Here is a 24,217-nt window from a genome sequence, read left to right as displayed (position 1 = left end):
TCTAAGTATTTTCCTTTGAAAAAGTCTTAGAATATTTTCTCTGAAAAACCGCGTTAATTCGAAAATCCGCGTAAAAAAAACCGCGTTAATTCGAAAATCCGCGTAAAAAAAGCCGCGTAAAAAACCGTGTAAAAAAACCGCGTAAAAAAAACCTCAGTGTAATTTCGTAGAATAGTTTGTAGTTTCTTGATTAAATGTATAACATTTGAGTTAAATAATCAATTCCCCTAGTTCCATGAACTCTCTTTCATATTTTTTGAGTTATTTTGGTTCTCTTCACCATCGTCGTTAACGAACAAGAGAACACAGTTATTCTGATTTTTTTAAACTATATATAAAAAATCTCTTCATCTTATCTGTTTTTTCCAAATTCTTTCTTTTTTGATTACTGTCCTAATTCTTTCAATTTTAATATTTACCAAATTTTTGAAAATTCTAAAAAAAAATAGAAATTTATACAATCTTTTAAACTACTTAAACGGCTATCATTCAAGTTACTCCACTGGTTTTTCACAAGTCTATCAAATTTTTCCTCTAAAGCGTGGCCTAAAAAACCCAGAAACCACTCTCAAAGGAAACATCAAAACAAACCACTTTCGATTGTACGATTGGACGATTGAACTTGGGAGAAATCCACAAACCAAAATATTAACCATATTGATTGATATACGCTGTGATTGATACACGCCAAAATTTTATGCGAGACGCGACAACCGCTAAATAAACCGCAAATGAGTTACGCTAATTTATGCTGTAGAACTAGTTTTGCAAGTGGAAGAAAGATAAACCGGCGCAGTTGTAAAGCGATGCCAATCGGCAAAACAAACACCAAAAACTCATTTCGAATAAAAAGTTCCGAACTTTGACAACTTAAATAGGCTCTCCGTTGAGGAGAAAAAAAAATTAATCCAAACGAGTCTAGTGAATAAACGACGACTTTAGCACCCAGACTATCAATGAAGGCAATAATCAGATTATGGCTTGTTTGAGCAGTGGAGATGACAAACGATTAACTGGCATGAATGAGACAGTTTAAACGACTAAGTTGTCAAAATAAAAGATGATATCATTTTTTTTTCATTCAAATTTATGAATTCACAATGTAAGTTCAGTTCATAATAGTAAGGAATTCGGTAGAAAAAAAAAATAACAGGAAAAATATTCTCTGAGGTAGTTAAATGTCATTTTACTTCTGAATAATAGCATGAACCTGTGGTAGTAAAAATGGCTTTCTACACTGCTTTAACCCGAATTCGATTCTAATGATTTCATAATTTGAAATTTTCATCATTCTTCCACCTGAATGCATTTCCAGGGGTTTCCGTCCTACACAAGCATACGAATTTTCGGAGATACGTTATGAAAGAGTAACAGAGTTACTGCACGATATGCTAACGCGCAAAGCAGCCATAACACAACTAAGCGGTTTGTGTCTTAGCTGTCCGTCCATTCATCGATGAACTATCCATATTTATAGCATAGCATTGGCAACCGGTTCGAATGTGATTCAGAGCTCGACTGAAGAAGTCAACCGATTCGTGGTTCACTCCCTAACAAATTCTTCTGGACTTGGGTGTAAAACGGATTATGTCTCTTCTGACTATGTCTGACTTTGAAAAATAAAAAGAGAATCGAAAACTTTGATTGGACTGCTAGTTATTTGAAAAATAAACTGTGTAAAAATGGAGCACCTGTTCAAGGTCTTCAACTGTCTTGGTCAATTAGAAAGAAATAAAAAAGATTCTGAACTTCACAACGTTTTCTGTTTCAAAAAAAGGTTGGGTTAAAAAAATAAAAATAAATCAAGTCCAATTAATTTGATTGTGATTTATAGCACAGACCATACTGACTGGACACTCGATTTCATTTTTTGGAACATTTTTCCAACAGAACGCAATGTCGCAATTTATAATTTTGGAAAACCGTTCAAAATTTCTGTGAGATCTGTAAATATTTTCAAAATTCTGTGTTCTGTGTGTGACACAGATTCTGTGATGAAAATTGGCTCAAAATTCTGTAAAATTAGAGATTTTTCTGTGATTTCGGCAACCTTGGGTATGGGTTCCATACAGATATCTTGTTGGAAAACAATATTCTCGGGTTCACCGGAGTTTGCACACCCAGTGATTTTTAAGTTCATTTTCTGCTGCGCTGCGAAATCAATCCGAGGTGGGACGGCTCTTCCCGCTTCGGGTTTATTTCGCAGCGAAGCGGAAAATGAACGGTAATAAATTTTTTTTTCTTGCTGGGCAGAAGCACCTTATTCTTAAAAATGTTCATGTATAAGCTTTGCTCCAGCTTTTTTGAAAACAAGAGATATCTTCAAAGGTTCCATCTGAGGCCACCGCTCCAAATAACATGACTCTGGTGGGATGCTTGGTAGTGAACTTGAATTTCACATTCTTTGGAACATCTTTAGCCTTAAGGTGTGAAATATACCGATCAGGTGCTACTTCTTCAACTTAGACAACGCACAAGTGGCACTTGGCTCATGCAATTATGTCATTTTCAACCAATCGTTGCATGGTAGAATTCAAGATAATCGCTTTCTTAGCCAGCTTCTGGATTGAGTTTACTGGATTCTGCATCACTTTCGTCTTGAACGAATTGACCACTTTTACTGCGTGCTGACCGTGGAGAGTACGTTTTACTCGATAAACAGACTCAAGATGGCATACTACAGCCGCAGTGATTTGCTTGGGAGATTTTTGGGCGAGGAGCCAACTGGTCACTGTCTCCTTGCTATACGTCTTGTCGATATAACGAATGCTGTACTACTGCATTGTTTACGTCAATTGACAGATGCTTGAGACCTCGAGTCTTTATGTCAGTAGTGTTTTTTCAATCATATCATCTTTGGTATAATGCATATTTGTGGCAAATTGTCGTTTAACACAAAATGAGCACATTTTACTCATTGCGTTTTACAGCACATTTTGTAACCATAAATACAATCTTTGAACAGCCATAACTTTTTTGTTTTCAGTCCAATCGAGTGGCAATCTTCAGGTGAAATGTTAGTCTTAATTAAAATTTTAATAAAATCTACATAATCAAGCAATCGATTGGTAAAGAAACAGATGTATGATGAAAAACCAGGTATTTATGCTTCTTTAGAACACGATGTCTCAGAATCCCTTTCACACATGAGATTCAGTGCAACCCCTTCCTGTTGTCAGATTCCGCTCAAATTTGGCATATGGCCTTATGATGACTCCCTGAAACCATCGAAGTCTTTTTTTGCAAGTATTTTGATTTTAGAGTAGGTATTTATTAACACAAATTTGATAAATTAAATAAAAAATATCCTAAATTGTGATTTTTATGAAGGATTAATCCGTGAATAGCTCTTCACACGATGATACAAACAACATGTTTTGTTCAGCAAAGTTTAAGCGCAGGGAGGCGGCTGGACGGTTATCCAGAATCGTTATGATGGTTCCGTTGATTTCGATCGCAACTGGTCCGAATACCAGAAAGGCTTCGGCAATTTGAGCGGAGAGTTTTGGATTGGACTTGAACAAATTTACCAGCTAACTTCGAGCAAAGACCAAGAGCTTCACGTGATGGTGGAAGCTTTCGATGGCAAGGGCGGTGTAGCGAAGTATGGTCTATTTGTAGTTGCTGGAGCAGACCGGAAATATCGGCTTACGAAATTGGTAAACTACAGTGGAACCATTGGGAATTCCCTTCAGTATAATCGATATACAGAGTTTTCAACCAAGGACACCGGTTATGACTCAGATGTCACAGATCTGTGCACAAAAGGGCCCTGGTGGTACTACTGCTATAGGTCAGTCATCAAGTAATGCGCGGATCTACGGGGGGGGTGATGGGGGTGATCACCCCCCCAGACGGAAAAAATAAATCATCATTAAAATGGTCACAAATTTTTTAACTCAATTTAGATGAAATATAACTTTTTCATGTGTCAAAATATCTTAACATTATCATTTTTACGCGTGAATATGAATTCAATAGCTGCTTAAAAATATGCTTGAATTGATGCGTATGCGTATGCGCATGTATAACTTCGTGTTGGCTTCGGGCGTGCGAAAAGGATAAAGCTTGAACCTCATTCTTTAAGGAATTTCCTTAAGCATGACGGCAGATTGGTTTTCTTTATTAACCGATATTCAGAGTTGTTGTAAGCGACAGTACCAGAAACGTCGGTTGATCAGGACTAATTCTGAATGATTTCTTGAAAAGTCCTGAAAGAAGCCAACATTTATTTTCAAGTTGATCATAAAGTGATTTCTTATTTATGCATGTTTACCATACTTGATGGTTTTCTTAAAACAAAATTTTATTGGGTCCACAGATGAAAATTTTCAATAAATGTTCTATTTTCGGCTAGAAATATTCTTGACATAATTCTGACCTTTTCAGTAACTCTTTTTAACTGTGGGAAAATAACCTCAAAAGCGATCATGTCCTTCAACGGACATCAACGTTTTGTTAACTAAAATTTTGGAGGTGAGTTTTTAGAAACAATTACATTCAGAAACCCAAGAACAACTAATTGGGACCTATATTTGGAGCATATTGCTATTAAATTTCATGGATATACACCTGAAATTACTACTCCTTCTGAGTTGGATGAAGTGGTTGCAAAAACCACCGAAATTATTTTAAATTCTTATGAAGAAGCGTGTCCCGTACGAACGTTGAAATTCAACAAAAACAGTACACCATGGTGGAACTCAAATCTCAGTAAATTACGAAAAAACTGCAGACGCTCTTGGAACCGAAGGCGCACGGAAGGTTTTGATGCCTTCAAGTTGGCTCGCAGAGCTTACCGGAAAGCAACAAGAGCTGCCGAACGCTCAAGTTGGCAGAACTACTGCACAAACATTTCAAGCTTGCACGAAGCAAGTAGGTTAAATAAAGTCTTAGCCAAATCAAAAGATTATCAGGTTTCATACCTTAAAACCCCTAGTGGTGATTATACATCAAACGACGAAGAAACATTAAGTTGTCTATTCAATACTCACTTTCCAGGATGTGTTGATCAAGATTCATCGATAGAGCCTGAGTTCTTTTCTGGAAGTCTAGATTCCTTGCATTTTGCTCGGAAAATAGTTACTACAGAATCGATCAAATGGGCAATCGATGGTTTTGCTCAATACAAATCTCCTGGAAGTGACGGTTTATTTCCAGTTTTGCTTCAAAAAGGTTTCGATCATTTCAAACACATATTAAGAAAAATAATGATAAGCAGTTTTGCTCATGGATATATTCCTAAACTTTGGCGGCAGATAGCCGTGAAATTCATCCCTAAAGGGGGACGATCATCATACGACGAAGCCAAAAGCTTTCGTCCTATCAGTCTAAGTTCATTTCTATTAAAAGCACTTGAACGTTTAATTGATCATCATATCAGGCAAGAATGCCTTGTCCAACATCCGCTTAATGCGACACAACATGCATACCAAACAGGAAAATCAACATTAACTCTTCTGCACAACGTAGTACATAATATTGAAAATAGTTTTTCACAGAAAGAATCATGTCTAGGAGCATTTCTAGACATAGAAGGAGCATTTGATAATGTCTCGTTTACATCAATAATGGATGCGGCACTACTTCATGGAGTGCCTAGTGTTATAACTAACTGGATTAGCGCAATGCTAAGTAACAGGAATCTTCATTCGTCTTTAAGACAGGCTTCAATAACAAAAGTTAGCACACGTGGTTGCCCACAGGGAGGTGTACTATCACCTCTTTCGTGGAACCTAGTTGCAGACGGTTTGTTGAGAAAACTCAATGACCGTGGAATACCAACCTATGGATTCGCAGATGATTATCTTCTGCTGGTAAGAGGTTTGTGCATAAGCACATTATTTGATATAATGCAACAAGCTCTGCGCTCTGTTGAACAATGGTGTTCTCATGTAGAACTTTCAGTTAATCCTCTAAAAACTAATATTGTTTTATTTACTAAAAAACGTATCACCCGCGGGGTGCGCCCTCTGCTGTTTTATGGTTCCGAAATCACCGTGTCTAATCAAGTTAAATATTTGGGTGTCATTCTTGACTCCAAATTAAACTGGTCTGATCACATCGAATTCAGAATCAAAAAAGCATGCATGGCCTTCGGACAATGCCGACGTGCAATCGGAAAAAACTGGGGACTCAAACCTAAACATATTCACTGGATTTATTCCACAATAGTAAGACCAATTCTGGCCTATGGGTGTCTAGTGTGGTGGCAGAAAGGAGAAGTTGCAACAGTTCGGACTAAACTAAATCACCTTCAAAGAATGTGTCTTTTGGGGATGTCCGGATCGTTCACAACGACTCCTACTGCAGCACTAGAGGCTCTGTTTTCTATCAAACCTCTACACTTGTTCCTAAAACAGGAAGCCTTCTCATGTGCTTTTCGTCTACAGGCAGTTGGTCTCTGGCTGTCAGGAAATATCGAAAGATCATCGAGTCATACAAATGTGTGGCCTGAATTAGTTAGATTAAACAAGTTTAATTTAGCGCCAAACGATTTAACACTCTCGAGTAGTTTTCCCTACATGGGGTTTAAAGTCAAATTTCCTTCTCCTCAAGAATGGTTATCAGGTTTCGTAGAGGACCAAATGTCCTCTCATATTGTATTCTATACTGACGGTTCATTATCAAACGGCCGTGCAGGTGCAGGAATTTACAGTCACGAGTTGAACATAGAATATGCTCAACCTCTAGGAAAATATTGTACAGTCTTTCAGGCTGAGCTATATGCTATTATGTATGGAGTGCAAATTGCACTTCAAAAGAAGATTATGTTCAGAACAATTTATTTCTGTTCAGATAGCCAAGCAGCTATCAAATCACTCAGTGCTTCCAGTTCTAGATCAAAACTGGTAATCGCATGCCGGAAAGCAATCGAAGAACTTGCTGAAGGCAATAGATTAAACCTTTTATGGGTACCCGGACATAAGGGAATTTTTGGAAACGAATGCGCCGACGAACTCGCTAGAGCTGGGTCGGAAAAGGAATTTTACGGACCAGAGCCGGCTGTCCCAATATCACCATGTTGGTTCAGAAACCAAATTCAAACTTGGTCCTCTTACCAGCATGAACGATACTGGGAAGAGTTGGACACTTGTCGTCAAACTAAATTATTTTTAGAAAAACCATCTCCAATCATATCGAGTTACTTATTAACTTTAAATAAATCTCATTGCAGCATCTTGATCAGAGCACTCTCCGGTCATTGTAAACTCAACTATCACATGCACAACATTCAGCGTGCTGAATCTCCAGTATGTGGTAGTTGTGAATCTGATGTGGAAGATCCCTTCCATCTTATATGTAACTGTCCCTCATTTGCCAGACTACGTTTTCGTACTCTGGGATCTTACGCTTTAAGCGAATCTGAGTTTAAGAAATTGAACTTAAAAAACATTCTATCATTCCTTACCGAATGTAGAAAAGAGCTTTAATGCTAATAATCCCTAGTGGAAAGGCTTTATGCCATCTTAAATAGATTGAATTTATTTCTTCCTTTTATAGGTTTTTCAGGTTTCTCAGGTAAATGATGAAATCTTGGATAAAAAAAAGGCTAGGCACAATTTTCCCGTATGTTTGGATAACGTGCCGCTATTAAGCCTACCCCCATTCTGATACCTGATACCTGAACTCTTTTTAACTGTGGGAAAATAACCTCAAAAGCGATCATGTCCTTCAACGGACATCAACGTTTTGTTAACTAAAATTTTGGAGGTTATTTTTCCTTTTCTTATCCGAATACGTAGACAAGTGTGCGTAAGAACTGTCAAAAAAACTCTATAGTTGATATTATTTCCAGATGTAGCAATCGAAAATCTGATCGATCAAACTTTGCAGACATCCGGATCTGCTACCGTTAGTCTCTGCTTTCAGGAACATGCATGCTCCAAAGATTATAAGAGGAAACATAAAAGCATCGAAATGTTTTCAAGTTCTACTAGCAAATCTGATCTCCAGAATGATCAGACGTTCGCATCTGCTGCAGACCCAATAGTCTATGAAATAGATATAGGTGCTGTTTTAAAGGCTCATCCTAAACCTTACTCAACTATTGATGATATCACACAGCTTAACGTTTTAACTAGACACTGGGTACCTCCACAAAAATTTTCGTTTCCATACTCCGAGCATTTGAAAAGTCGAAGTACTGAAAAAGAAAAACGATACGGAAGTGCAATGCATTTGGAAACATTTAAAAGTTGGCTAGTTTTTTTCCAAACTGAGCAAGGTTATTTTTGTAAAGTCTGTCCGTTCTTTGTAGTCAACCTGGTGGAGTTAATAAAACTGTTCAATTGTTAAATCTTGTTACTAAGCAACTGACTTGTTTTTCAGAACTCACAGCAAAAAAAGGTGTAAAAATTCGATAAGATATAAAGAGACGAATCTATTCAGCAAACCTCTTTAAAAAAATTAAATATAGTGATTAGCAATCTATATTTTATTGCATGTATGTATTTTAGACTGCCCCAAATTTGTATGGGAAATTCAAAACCTGTGAAATGTTATGCGCTGCAGGCTAAAATTGATCCTAGCCCTAGTACAAGATCTCATGCTAAATTTGGGCCAGATCGGATCACGGGAAGGGGTCGCTCAACGAGCCTAAAGTTTGTATGAGATTTTGAGACATTTTGTTCGAGAGAAACATGAAAAACCAGGTTTTCTTCAATAACTTTGGTTCCTGTCGGGCGATTTCTTTCAAAAACGGGTTTTCTTAAAGCCTAAATTATGAAAAACATTTCATCCCAAGACTGCATTTAGATAAGAGTTAAGATAAAAAAGTTATTAGACTTCAAAAATGGGCTATTTTTTTTAAGGATGGTATTCATCTCGGTTCATGAGTCGGGGCGGTCGAACATATTGTCGCCTTATTAACACTGATGAATACCACCGTTAAAAAAGTTGTCCCATTTTTGAAGCCTAATTACTTTTTTCTCTTAACTCTTATCGAAATGCAGTCTTCGGATGAAATGTTTTTCATAATTTAGGCTTTAAGAAAACCCGTTTTTGAAAGAAATCGGCCGACGGGAACCAAAGTTATTGATGAAAAACTGGTTTTTCATGTTTCTCTCGAACAAAATATCTCAAAATCCCATACAAACTTCAGGCTCGTTGAGCGACCCCTTCCCGTCATCCGATCTGGCCCAAATTTGGCATGAGATCTTGTACTAGGCCTAGAATCAATTTTAGCCTGCAGCGTATAACTTTTTCAAAAGTCGGGTCATTTGGGGCACTCTAATGTATAGCATAGCATAGCATAGCATAGCAGAGGGTGACTACACACATCTTGCATTGGCTGATACATAAAGTACAACTGTTAATCAGAGCCAACACGAGATGCCAAAATAAGTATCTGGATTCAATACTTATTTCAAGTGCCGCTTTGATTTTCAGTGAGGTACTATAATGCACACCGTGGCAAGTCAATGTAATCATGATAGGAAAGTTCTGAAACAGCGAAATAAACTCTTTAGGTGCAGAGAACTCATACGACCCATGAAGCTGTTTCAGAAAGGAATGGGGAGGATTTTAGATATGGGGCATCCTACATGGCAAGTAGGACTTGTCAATATAATAATAATGATATGTTTCACAAATTCCTATAAATTGAACAATCTCACCGAATTCAGCGCATTCTTCCTTCCTCTTCAAAGTACCATTTGAATGTATGCAATGATGGAGCCTTATAGTATCTTCAGCCAATTGGTCAAAGCTTCATAGAAATTGTGATGTAATCCGAGTCTTCTTCTAATGTTTGAGTTGACGAATGATTAGCAGGAAGTATCTTGTGTTGAAGTACATCTTCTTTCAGCTTGGGCACCGGCTCCAGTTGTTACAGCGGCCACTACACATCATCCACCAATTTTGGCAATAAATTAGGCATGTAGAACGTCTACCAAACAAGAATCTATACTATGCTAACTCAAAGCATTCAATTTCCGAACAGTTTTTCAGCACAAATAACAATTAGTATGTAAAAATGAAATATTTTCCCCAGATTAAAATTCGCAGCGAAAAAAAATCACACCCGTCATCCAAGGCCGCAGCCTACTGATCCTCATTTGGGGCACTCTAATGCAGTGTTCCGAATATCACTCAATTCTCATGAGAGACACTGAAACGTTTTCAACAGCGAAAGCAAAACCTAAATTGTCGGTTGGTTTATCTCCCAGTGGGACAAAGATTGTGTTCGACAGCGCTGCTCCGAGAATCAAAGAAATAAAATTTGAAAGAGAGACGTTTCTTCTCCAGTTGGAATTCTCAACTGAGTGAGGAGCTACCTGATTTTCAGTTTCTTTTTTCAGTCAATAACTTTTCTTGCTCAATCACTCACTCACTCACTCGTTTACTGATCGATGATCGAATGCTGTCTGCCTGATACATCTTGCTTTGTTGTTGCTGTTGTTGGGGAGGATTAAAATAGCCATTCAAACACGCAGGCAGTACGTATGAACATATGTTTCTGTCGCTTTGCCAGAAAGTACGCAGGCAGTATGAACCGATGCAAGGCCGCATTGATTGAGTTTGAGTGAGTGAGTGAGTGGATTTTCGAATTGGATCTTGTATCAGTAAGTGTCTCAATCACTTCTGATACACCAGGTAGTGAGCTTGAGAGATCGACTTAAATGCGAGTCCGCTCTCGCTTTTGAATCTTGTTTACATTGACTTCGCATTGTCGCTCTGCCGATTCTCTAGGGAACATCAGGCAGCAGCAATCGGCTTTGAATGTTTCCAACTAGAAACCTATCATGAGCGTTTCTTCCGAGTGATTTTCAGAACACTGCTCTAATGTATATGTATGTATTTAAACCCACCAGTGGCTGGTAGGTCTTTCGACCCGAGTCGGTACGGGAAGTCTCGATCGCATATTCAAATATTGTTCATGCTTAACTCATCAACAATAATTGCAGCACAACCAAGGGGTCCGTTACCACTGGCTTGGGACAGGTTTGACTCATCTTACTCCCTTCCAACTGTTCGTAACAAATAAAGAATCCTGAAAAGGTACATAAGTAGGTAACCTACTCATGATTCTAAATTTGCCAAGATACTCCGGCTTTCTTGAACCCACAATCCATTGTATATTAGTTTTCGGATCGTTCGATGCCCTGTCAAACCCCCCACCAATCCCCTTTAATAGAGTTAAGCTATTTTGGTTATTGAAATATAAATATAAGTAATTTGCACATTTTTAATATCTTACCTCGTACCATTTTAAAAGGATACTAGAATTTATTAAATGAAAGAATACTTATCTGTATTCATAAAAGGCCTCAACAATTTGAACTAATAATTAATAATACTCGGTACATCTCAAAATACTTTTTCACAATACAACACAACACGTTGCAATGCAATCCACATTTAAATCGTAGCAAGCCGTAACTCAAGAATACGAAGCGCAGCTCAAAAAAAGCAAAACGAAAAATTGGTGGTGTTAAGTTAAACGTTTAGGAAAAACAAATTTCTTCCCCCATCTTGTTAACAATTCTTTCTTTTTTTCATCCAACACTATTTTTTCCTTTTTTGTTACGAAACAATCTGATATTCGCTTTTTCTTGAAATTGGATTGATTCTATCAACCGCACTTTGGAAACACAACACAAATCACCGACTTTTCAACGGTATTGATGAAAGAATCTCTTCACAAATCCAATTCAATTATTGAACATTTGCATCATTTTTTGTAACACTATCAAAAATCACGAAGGGCAGGAACCAAGGAACAAATCATCCCACACGATTTGGAATGTAAAGCCCAGAACCAGTTTGATCACACTTATTCACTTTCCCGAACATAGCTAGTCGGTGCAATCAATGACTCTACTTCGGCGGAAGTTTCGAAAATTCTAACAGAGGAGAATTTGTTCGATCGATTTTCGATAGCCTGACAGGATAGACACTTTTCGATTAATTTCTTTTAAAAAAACATAATTTTTCTCAACACAATGATTTTGACACACGCGGAAAATTTTCTTCGTCCTATTCCACCAAAGCCTACTTCGGTTCTCTCATTAGCAATCTATATTTTATTTGTCTACATACTTGCTTATTTGTGTTTTTAATGTTTATTTGTTATAGATTGATTTTTGATTCACGTCTTTAAATTGATATTTTAATGGAACTTCGAGAGAAAAATATGTAAAATTATTGAATAAAAACATTAAAGAGTTTCGATAAGTAATGAAGCAGCATACGGTTAAAGTTGGAACTCAAAAGAGAAAATATTTCGATTAAATATAATTGAAACTTGAGTAAATGGCTTTTTTAACACAAATATTATAATAGTTTCAAAATTAATAAGACGTAGTTTAAACCATAAAACTAGAGATGCTCATTTGAGTAAGTTGAAATCATACCAACAGATTTATTTTTGACTAAAAATAAATAAAGTACGATTTGCAAAATTAAATTGCTTATGGGTTTCTAATCTGATAAAAATAAACAAATGGCCATTCTATATCCCCAACTAGATAAATAAACGTAAATTCAACTTCATACCAGTGAAAAACATTTGTCTGCGTTTTGCCTGAGACTAAGCCAACCACAAAAAGTTGTACAGAATTCTTAGAACATTTTTTTTAAATTGTCTTTAACATTATGCACATGCTGCTGAATTCTCTTCATCTTTATCATCAACATTTTTCCTACCACAGTTTTTATTTTTCCTAATCATTTAAAAATATCTTGGCTATATTTTTCGAAAATTTATTAAATCACCCCCCCTAAGAGCAATCTCTAGATCCGCGCCTGCATCAAGTTATCTTAACTACAATTAATTTAGGGGAAAGCCGGATAAGACGGAGACACCGGGTAAAACGGACACTTTCAATATTTCGAGAATTACAATGTTCGGCACTAATCTAATGATGGCTATATGTTCGCCTAAGTGTATCAACACTTTCGAGACCCTTTGACAGGCTTCATTTTGCTCATCTTGATCAAAAGGAGACAGAGAACTTTTTCGCTCCGAATAATTATGAGTTAATGAGCAATTTATTCTCTACTGCTGAGAGAGTGGGGAGAATTTTTTTCTCAAACGAATGATCACTCTTCTACTCACAGAGAACTGTTGGCGTGTGACTTAGAAAACATTTAACCAGGGCTACGTGTAATCAGTGAAATGAATTGCGATCGTTGATTTCTCAGCCAGTTACTGAGAAGCTAATGAAAATTTCTCCTAGCGAGAATGAGATCGGGTGACTGCGTGATTGAAATGCTCTCCAACAAAATATGGATTGCTTGATCATTTTAAGTGTGAGAAAGCATATTTCTCCCAGGCCTTTGACAAGGAGATGATAAAAACAGAGCCAAAATCAAGAGATTCAAAGAAGCCTGCCCTTTGATTATTTATTGCAAGCAAGGTCCCATAATAGTAAACAAAACAAACAAAAACTTTGAGGATCCATTATCTGACTCGCAAAATTTTCGAAAATTTCAATCGTTTTCAAAGATAGAGTGTTTATTAGGCTTTATTTTAACCGTTCGGAGGAAAATCCGCGAATTTCGATCAAAGGGCTTGATCAACAAACGAACACATAAGTTTCTCCAGGTATTTTATTTTTTTCAACGGTTGGTTCATCCACATGCCTTCAGAAGACCTTGACAAGAGCAAATGTCGGTCGAAAAGCACTCACCATCTCAAACAGGCCATAAAAACTGTAGAAACAGGATCTCCGGTGAAGAAAGTGCCTTTAGACTAGGCCCACCAATAGTTGCTAAACCTCGAATCGAGTACATTTAGCAGCATATCTATCAACCCGTCATTGCACCAACAGTCGCTAACTTGATTCGAGAAATAGCATTCGAGCAGTAGGTTGTTACAGGATGCGTTTATGTAGCAACGCGGTAGCAACGCAGCCGGTCATCGCTATGATAAAATAAACAAACACAAACACCAACCTGGATGACAACAATGGGTGCGAAAATCAGTAAGTAGATAAAAAAGCAATCAATCAAAGCATCTAAAATATCGACTAAAATAGCAACGCCCGGTGGGCTTGGTCTTAGTAGACAAAAACGCAACCAATCAAAACATCTAAAATACCGACCGAAATAGCAACGCCCGGTGGGTTTGGTCTTAAAATACGAAATTCCGAAATCACACTTTTTCGCTTCTGGACTCGGTGGTTCCCTTTTGATTTAAAAACGTTTTCAATTAGGTACGTAACTCACTAAATTATCTACTTTTACAGTAATTTTTTCGGCAAAATGTACGTTTTCTGAGCAGTGTCCGTTTTACCCGACCATTTTCGAATTGTGAAATTTTGAAGCATGTTTTAGATAGCTATGAATACAGTCTTGCTGAAGGAAATCTACTAATTCAATTGGTTAATGTGATAGCAAACAACCTAAACAGCCCATCTACACGAAAACAGCGCTATCTGATTTTGTATTGCGATTTTACCTTAGGGTGTCCGTCTTACTCGAATTCCCCTCTTATATTTTATTTTATTTTTCCTTTTCAGTCAGTGCAATCTCAACGGACTCTATCTGGCAGGAACCAAGAACAACAGATCTTCGATGCATTGGAAATCCCTGAAAGGGACATACGAAAGCTTGAAACGATCTAAGATGATGATTCGGGCTACAGGATAAATTTAACCCTTATTTAGGGGAAAATCCCTCAATGTGATAAACTCATGTTAAATAGGTGTTTGGGTGCGAGAACTGTTTCTATGATCGCACGTTTAGATCCCTTTGTCTCAAGAAAGTGAAGCTCTCATAAAATAAAACATAATTAATATTCGTATCAATTCGGGATAATGAAAATCTTAAAAAAAAAAAAATGTCACATGACTGGAAGCTTAACGGTACAAGAGACGGCGATAGTTATTCTTTATGTGAGAGAATGAATAATACTCTTCTGGAAATTTATAATTCTATTTTGTTTCAACACCAAAATATTAAGTGATATGAATATGATTTAGCAATTGCTTGGTTTGTGTTTTAATGTTTATAGAAAAATGAATGCATGTCCGATTAATGTCTAACAAAACAAGATATGCAGACTTTTAATAAGAAGGTTCCCGCATGTACCCTGGATGGATAATTAAGCTATTAAAAAAAATAACTGGCAGAATGCACGCATGTTATGTATTTGAAATTTTGAATTCAAAATCGTGGTGGTAATCAAAGACACAGTCCTGAAAGAGTAATCTATTTTTCATAGGGGCGTAATGTGCCATATGTAAAAAACGAGTTATCAGCCGGGTGAAATAGTACGTTGGAATACCTACATTTTGAATTAACTCACTTGTTAGAAGGATGATTTGTGCTCGAGATATACGAAAACAAAATAACATTTTTGCTGCAAGAATTGAAATAAGTTCATTTCGAAAAAATTCATCAAACTTCGTTTTTGAAAACAAAACATAACTTAGGAATTCTTACAATTTCCCTTGGTTTTTGAGTCGATTTGGACAAATCCAACTGATATGAAAAAAAGCAATATATTATTTGGTTTGGAGTATTGTTTTTCTGTTGTCCATTGAAAACTGCCATTTTCAAGTAAAACAGACTACCTAGGAACCAACTTTTGATTTTTTTTTTCGCAAATAGACAAAAAGTATCACAGATTAGATATGTAAAATCAGAGGAAAAAAGATTTTCATTGTAAAAAACACAAATTTTTTTTTTCATCAACCTTGAAATGCATTAGTGTAGAAATGTAAAAAAAGATTTAAAACTGGTATTGAAAAAATAAGGTTGTTTCATATTTTGGAGTTTATGGAGTTCAAAAATTCGACTAAGACACACTCAATAATCTAACTTACACAATGATTAAAATTGAAGCTCATTCACGAGTCCAAAGGGCATAAATAATGTAAATCGAATCGTGATCTCAACCGATCAATAGTGCTGATGTACCTGAATCTACGATATATTTCAACATAATCCAGCTACTATTTGCTACCATCAGTTGACACCCGCGGAGTGTAGCAGTCCTAAAATATGACCGAAGCAGAAAACGAAACCAAACAAATGAACTACTCTCGAAAAGATGCAGGTTACATCATTTCCACAACATACACAACAAACAATGATCAAACACAATGTCACACATCTGGGCGACAGCAGAAGTTTGAAAAATAAACATATGTCCACCCGGTTGCAAACATCAAACAAATCAACACCCCCGTCGGCCGGGAGCCTTCTGATGGGGGCGTTTTATTTTCCAAACTTGTCACTACTGTTTCGAATTGTCACCGATAATGACGCCCTTTCGCGGGTTTAGTCATTTCGATGGGAAGATCTATGGCATCTTCTTCTTCCGAAGACAAAAACAAAACTAATGCGCTTCTTTGTTGCTTTTATGTTTTTAAGAACCACGCGGGAGCATGATAAACCGTTATGAGCATTCGGTCGTAATTCACAACCGCATCTAGGGCCACACGGACAGATTCATGACACCCATAGTGATCGGTGATGATCATCGTCATCAACATATCAAGCGATGGCGCAATGCCCAACGTCAAAAGTTAATCCCTCGCTTAATTTATGGAACGATTCTATTTAGATTGAATTTTCGAGTACCTCTTGGACGATGGGATCGTGAGTGGGACACACGTTAAAATAAAACGAATTGTCGTTGAACGTGACCGATTTAGATTCGCTTTGAACGACCCAAATCACAACCCACAAGCTGGGAAATCGCAGAACATAAATTCCGGTAATTGATTAAGTCGGGTTTCTCGGTTCGGATTCGATTCCGGATGGCAATTGAGGAACACTATTTTAAGACAGAATCGATCGTTTCTGGACGAGTATCTCTGAAGAGTCCCGCCGCGCATTTATGCCTAAGATAAAAATAGCTTCTTGGAACTTACCGAATGTTCTCCAGATAGCTTCAGCAACTGCTCGATGCTCAGCTTCTTCGTCTCGGTGATGGATGGGATTCGCGAGATGCGTGTCTCCATTTCCCGGAGCCATTGGCGCAGCAACCGCGGATCGCCGTAAAACGTTTGCATCGGTGACGGTTTAAACATGGCCTAAAAGAACCGAAAATACCATTTTAAAATCTTTGCCACTCTTAAGAGTAATCTAAATTAGATTCCACTCACCCTTCGGTAGCAATCCATGTCGTCTTCCTCGTCGCCGCGAATCACCGGTCCCTCAATTTCGCCCCGCGCCTCGCGGCAGCTGTCCAGCAGATTTGTGTCCATGATAAAATTGTAATTTGTCTGAAGGGCCGCCCAGAAGTCGTCCTTGCCAATGCCGGTCAGCGTGCTACTCTGCAGGCTGCAGGAACTATGGCTATGGCCACTGCCCCAGGATCGACGCCACAGATCGCGTTCCGAATCGCGTTTTTTCTACAAATAAAAATTAAATTAATTATGTATTAAATATTAGGAAACAATTTTCAACTCACCTTCAAACTATTGTAAGGCCGATCGATACGCAGTCGATTCTGGGCCATTTCGGAACCTTCGGCGGGAACCTGCGGGGGCAGAGAGTTCAGCGACAGCGACGGTTTGATGAAACAACCGGGACTGGCCGTGCCGGACGAGCTGCTGGTTGTGGTGGCCGTCCCCCCAGTCCCGTTTCCACTTGCCACAGAAGAAGAACCGGGGATTCCGGAGGCGGAAGATGTGTGTTTTCGGGACGTTTGTGTCGCTATCGACGCCATCGCCGATGATGGACTCATTACTGTTGAAGCGGCTGGTGCCGTGCTAGGACCGGATGAACCTCCGGAACCAGGGGCCGATACTGTAAGAACCGGACGAATCGGGGTGGTTGCTGAGGAACTATCCTCTTGACTTGGTAGTGGTTTCATTGTTTGTGTTTCGTAGTTTTGTTTTTAACTCTCAGGTTGTTAAAAACTTTAGCGTGTTCAATCAGTCTTCTCCGTTGCGGGATTGTTTAAAATCCAGAATAAAATAAAATAAAATTGCAGTGGTCCTTGTAATTTCAGAACGAGTCGAATGCCTAGAGATGTTGTTTCCTTTGTTTCGTTTTGGTGTGTTTGGGTTTAATAAGTGCTTCGGTGTTTCAGTCTCCTGGGTCCAACTTCTCAGCGGCTCGAGAAGTGGTGGAGTCTAGGGCATTCGTCCCGGAACAGTTGGTGGTTTGGATCTTTCTGGTATTGGCGAGAGATACCGAATGCGGAATCATGGGACGCCATTATACTTGGTTACTTTGAGGTAAACCTCAATTCTTGGTGCCGGTTTCACTTACGGTCGATCATCTGGACCAGATCACCCGGAATGCGATGGATGAACGGCTTCACTCTACAAAATGAACATTTTCGTATGCGAAAATCTGTAAGAGGAAAGAACGAAAAATCTTGATTAGAACATGGCTTATAATCAATTGAACTTTAGTGTGAAAGTCGGAGAACCTAGTGTATCTAAGAACCTTGGTAAAAACTAGAATGACTTTCATTCCTGAAATTTTCTTCCTTAGTACCCAAATACTTCAAGGTTACTATGGACACCTGTTATGCGTGTTTAGCTGTTGTGAGCGTCGATTGCTTTGATAAGACAAATTCTTCTCATCACACGACATAACTGGAGATTCAAAGAAGGTAGTGCCAAGGTAGCCCTGTGCTAGTATTGGTGAAGACTGTGACTTCACTATCACGAAAAATTTACTAGGAAACTTGTCTTTTTCGATAATAATTCTAAGAATCCGTTGGAAATTTTCCACTTTGAAGGCATGTTATTTTAGAAGGATTCTTGTTCTTTAAGATCGCTACTAAAAAGTTGGATTTTCAAGAAATTTTTCTATTGAATAGACTATCGAAGTTCGAAAAGTAGTGCATTTTCCCAATTTAAATTCGAAAAAGTTTAAAATGAGTTCAAAATCTACCAGTTCAGTTCGAGCTTCTTATTACAATATAGTAATCACAAAATATTTTTTTTAACAAAACCACAATCTTTTACTGGCATTTCAGTAAATCGAGTTAACAATAAATATTTGATGTGTATTTCTACATAAGAATTATATATGGTAAACCGGTAGGATAAAAATCATTACAATCAGTTTTCACTCAATTACTAGGAGCTAGATCTTTTTATAGCTGATTTTATTTCATTTTTGCACGTACAAGTTTCAAGATGATACTGCATTGAATAATAGAATACACGGAAAATAATAAAAAGGTAAAATTTACCGAGTTAGCAAAGGTGAACGCTCGTGAAAGCCAAAAAGGTAACTTCTACCTCTTCGAGGTGAAACTCATCTCACAGTGGTGTAAAATTTACCTGAATCGAGGTTTGAAAAAAGGTACAATTCACCGAGAAAAAAGGTGAATCCAAAAAAGGTAAATCTTACCGTAGCGAGGTGAATTGAGCTCGATAAAAAAGTATAATTCACCTAGAAAAAAAGGTAAATCCAAATAAGGTATAACTTACCTCGTAGCGAGGTGTAATTGACCTGGATTGAGCCAAACAAAACGGTACAATTCTTCTAAAAAAAAGTAACTATTCGCCGAACCCGTTCATTGAGGTTAAGCTGTTTTGTCATTCTAGGAACAAGTTTTGATTTGTGCCTAATATGTGAAAATCGGAATAGAATTGTAAGTGTTCTTAAATATCATTTAGTTGTGCTGGTTCTCGTCATAATACTATTGATTTTGTTTCAGATCAGCCTATAGAGCTTTGAGGTGTATTCCACATCATCCTCCAGCCAGAAAAGCCGAACCTGACCGGATTAGTCGAACGGAGGAGGCCATGAATGTACGCAACACAGGTGGATTCAGCGGCCATAGCGGCTCAGAAGAACGCGAATCCGAATTACCAGTCCCTATTTATCTCCAATAAATATCATTTTTGAAAGAATTTTGTATTTTTTTAATTCTTATTGAAGAAAACAATCAAACCAACCAGCATTTACCTTTTAAATCAGTAAATGGGAAAACCGTATTATTTACTATTTTGCTAGGTGAATGCGAAAAAGGTAAAATATACCTTTTTGCTAGGTAAATTGAAAAAAGGTAAAATTTACCTTTTTGCTAGGTGAATGAAAAAAAGGTAAAATTTACCTCGAAAGAGGGGTGGAAAAAATTCACCTCGTAAAAAGGTAAATTTTACCTTTTTTTTATTTTCCGTGATAGGAAAACATACATACACTGAACCCAAAATCACACTTAAAATACACTAGAAGATTCACTTAAAAGTGAAAACTCAGTGAATTTCTTCATTTCAAGTGGCTCATGTAAATTTCACTTGCCTTTCACTTAAGTTTAAAGTGACCAAATCAATATTCACTTATTCATCACTTGAGTTTTAAGTGACCGGCACTGAAGGTCTTCGGTGCTCACTTGAAATTCACTTGACCGGTCACTTAAGCTAATATTCACTTGCCCATCACTTAAAGCTCAAGTGAATTTTGAATAGCGAATTTCAACAATGTCAGTATTGATTGTTTTATTATTGTTTGGAAAAGAAACAGCAGAGGTTTGTTTGAGTCGGTAGGTGCAGAATTAGAGTAATATATATGTTTTTAAACAATTATATTTTTCCAAAGGTCGACAGAAACATCGTGTGAATCGGTCAACACGTCGCAGTGACCTTTTTTTCTCATCATCGGAAAACGTATCCGAAACCTGATTGCTTAATCAGGTTTCGGATACGTTTTCCGATGATGATTTATTTTGGAAATATTCAAGTACAGTGAAGTTAAAGTAAGTATCATGCAAAACAATAAATACTTGTTAAATATAAATTTTGTTTATTATTTTTTCAGAAAAGATCAACCAGAATGTCTCGTCAGGAAGTGAATGATTTTTTCAAACCGAAACTTCTATTTGAAGCCAAATAAGAAAAAAAAAGTGAGGGGTTTTACGTCATATTTTTAAATAAATAATTGTTTTAAAGTAACAAAGTTGATCCATGTTCCGAAATTTCACCTAAAAACCACTACAACTGAAAGATATTAATGACCTGAACAAACATTTGAAATTGACTTTGGCACTCACTTGAAATTCACTTGATCGGTCACTTAAGTGATTTCACTTGACGGTCACTTAAAATTCACATGAATTTACGTATGGCGAAAATTCACTCCAGATGTCACTTACCTCTAAAGTGAAAATTATTTTCAGTGTAATACAATTTTTAAAGGACCAACAAACATCATAGCATTAACAATTAGAGGCCTTGAAACACAATTAACGAGTGGCAACTAAAATTTTGGACTTTTTTTCGAGGCCCCAATACTCAAACATAAACGAGCTTAGAGAAAAATTAGAGTGTGTTAGTTTTTCTTATCCTATTATCGCCAGTATATTTTGTTTTGTTTATGTTTGCCTAGTTTTGCTCAAAATGCTGTCGAAACAGGAAGCGTTACGCGAACGCGTTGTACAGTTTTATGAACTGCACAAAAATCTCGGCAAAAAGTATACAGGCCTCCACTGTTTACTTTATCCTAAAATCCCTAACAGCTACTCGCAAGCACAAAGTAGTGGCAGACCAGCGAAAATTATGGACGCAAAAGGATTTCGTTCTCTTTCTCGTGCCTTCAACAACAGGAATTCACTGAGCCAACGGGATGCCGCCAAAAAGTTGAATTTTTCTCACCAGTACATTGGCAAGACATTGAAAAATTATTCCGGAAAATGTTTTGTTTTAGACGACGAAAGTTACTTGTCGCTCTCGAAGACGCACATCCCCGGAAACGATCGATACTATTCCAAGGATAGTCTCTTAACATTAAATACAAGCAACTACAGCTTGCCAAATTTGACCCAAAAATCACGGGATGGTCGTGGGATCGAATGAACGGCGAAATTCACTTTAGGAGACACTCTTTAAAGTATAGTTGCGACGCCATTGTCTTATTTGTAAGGAAAACTTTTGTTTTTTTTTTTGCCTAAGCTGCAAATGCCCTTTCAAATTATAAATTTTCGTACAAATTTGTAGGCAAAAACAAATTTTTGGCAGAAACATTCCCCCGAGCCGTTGCCAAGTAAAATTTTTGACCTGGGATTTTCCCGAAGTCAGCCTTGGCATACGTTTATGGTCCGATTTGGCTGTTTGCTAGCTCGATACGACTTGATTCCTTCCCAGAGTCGAATTCTCCTCAAGGTACTAAGGGCAGCACCGGATTTTCTGACCAAATCACGGTCCGACAGATCGTCGTCAATGTTTCCTTATACCGTTTGATAACGCGCCATACGGCATTTCTGGGCTATTTCAGCTGTTTAGCTAGCCTAGATGCAGACCACAATTGGTTTTCCAAATTACTTCGCACATTTTTTACCTTTCTTCCATTCTAGGAGCACCACAATATGAAGAAAAGTTTGTCCCAATTCTAAATGAAGCGAGCTTTAGTAGAAAACGACAGAAGCACTGGTTACGGAAAAAAACTATTTCCACTATCCAGCGTTCCCTTCCATTTCACGTAAGTCACATCACACCAGTAATTGGTCGATGTCATCGTGAAGCAGTTTTATGGGCTTGAGAAATGTCGCCAGGACATTTATGAATAGCACGAACATAAGCGGTCCTAAGTGGCTACCAATTGGAACTACAGACGGCATATAAAGGGTGTCCACGATGAAATTGCCACACACTAAATTGATTCGCAAAATTCGAGTAGTCATCCGATTGCCATCAAATTTTCAGGGTTTGAAAAATAACTATTAAACTTGATTTTACCATTTTACTCGTATTTTATTTAAAGTCCATACGCAAATGCCCGCACCTTGGCCTTAACCCCGACCATAAGATTCTGCACAATCTGTGAACCATTTTTTGGAGGTAAACCCATACTTTCTTCAGTTCCTGGACTGTTTTCACTACCTTAGGTCGTTTAAGAAGCTGCTTCATAATCGCCCAGTACTTCTCGATGGGGCGGAGCTCCAGAGTTTTGGGAGGGTTGAACATTTTCGGCATGAAATTGACCTTATTGTCCGCATACCACTTCAACGCGTCCTTGGAGTAGTAGCATGAGGCCAAATCCGGCCAGCAGATTGTTGGGACTTCTGGAGGCACTCTTTCATGTATACCTGTTCGTTCAGCGTGTCCTGGGTCAAGAAAGATGTACTCCGCTTCCCGCACATGCAGATGGCTTGCCAAACCAGGAATTTATTCGCAAATTTGGACATCTTCTGAGTGCAGACATGTTCCGGAACGCTGAACTTATACTTGGCCGTGAAAAACAGGTTTCCGGTGATCTGTATGAAGTCGGCCTTCGCATATGATTTGTCGTCCATGATACAGCATTCAACTTTCGTCAGCATGTTGAGGTACAACTTCCTGGCACAGATTTTGGCGGGCTTATTTTGCTTCTCGTCGCGATTAGGGGCCTTTTGAACCTTGAACGTTTGAAGCCCAGCCTTAGTTTTGGCCTTCTGGACAAAACTTCGGCTTAGGTGCAGCTTCTTAGCCACATTCTGAACGGAGGAGTTCGGGTTTCGGTTGAAGGTCCCAACTATGCGGTTGTGATTTTTGGTGTTGTGCGGAATACTTTTTCCTTCACTTCTGGGCTTCCGATCGGTGGTCAATCGTTCCTCGAACCGCTTAATCACTTGCGACACCGTGGAATTCGCGATTCCCAACGTTTTAGCGACGGAGCGATGCGAGAGATCCTTGTCCTCGTGATGAATGCGCAAAATTTTATCACGAACGAAGTGGTCTTTCGACTATATTTCCACGAGTTTTGATCACAGGACTTTAAAACTTGTACGATATAAACAATGCACTATGAACTAAATCCACCCACATTTTCATTAAAATCTACCCAACGGTTAAAAAGTTAGAAAAATTTCATAGTGTGGCAATTTCAGCGTGGACACCCTTTAGAACTATAATGGTATCTATCGAATTTCCCAAAAATTCTAGAACTTAAATATCACATTGCTAGAGACGAACCAGCCAAAGGCTGAAAGTCTCTCTAATAAAGACAAAAAAATGTCACATTAATAAAAAAAACTTATGAACTTTTTAAGTAAATTGGAATCATGTGAGTTCATCAATAACAACACGGCGCATGATTGACATTTTCTCGAATCGATAAGCCATGCACCAGCACAAACAAAGTTGGTCAATGTCGTTGATTGGCAAATCAAAAGTGGGTTTTCTAAATCAAATCGTCATCACGTTCAACTCGTTGTTCACACCTGCCATGTTCGAAGATCATCAAGCCAACGACGAGCTTGGATGCCATGTTTACTATGGATTCGAAATCCTATTACCAATTTTGCCTCGATGGTTTGCGGACCTCGTCTCCAAGCGTGAAAAAGTAATTCGAACCATCTCCTGCTGAAGTATTTAAA

At 37.9% G+C, this 24,217-nt stretch overlaps 1 protein-coding gene across 1 annotated transcript in view; it reads right to left on the bottom strand.

Moving 5' to 3' along the window:
- The window catches only part of LOC129741073 (klarsicht protein-like), a gene marked incomplete at its 3' end in the record, with an annotated part of 366,425 nt that extends 348,167 nt beyond the window's left edge, over positions 1-18,258 (bottom strand). Inside the window, exons 1-3 of the mRNA XM_055732774.1 lie at positions 17,369-18,258; positions 17,061-17,309; positions 16,827-16,988 (exon numbers count right to left, since the gene is read on the bottom strand). Of these exons, the coding sequence (XP_055588749.1) occupies positions 16,827-16,988; positions 17,061-17,309; positions 17,369-17,773 (816 nt within the window). The remainder of the gene's footprint in view (positions 1-16,826; positions 16,989-17,060; positions 17,310-17,368) is intronic.
- Between the last annotated feature and the right edge of the window lie 5,959 nt (positions 18,259-24,217).

This window comes from Uranotaenia lowii, chromosome 2 (genome assembly GCF_029784155.1).
Source record: "Uranotaenia lowii strain MFRU-FL chromosome 2, ASM2978415v1, whole genome shotgun sequence".
Taxonomy (NCBI): domain Eukaryota; kingdom Metazoa; phylum Arthropoda; class Insecta; order Diptera; family Culicidae; genus Uranotaenia; species Uranotaenia lowii.
This window is presented reverse-complemented; position numbering and strand designations above follow the sequence as displayed.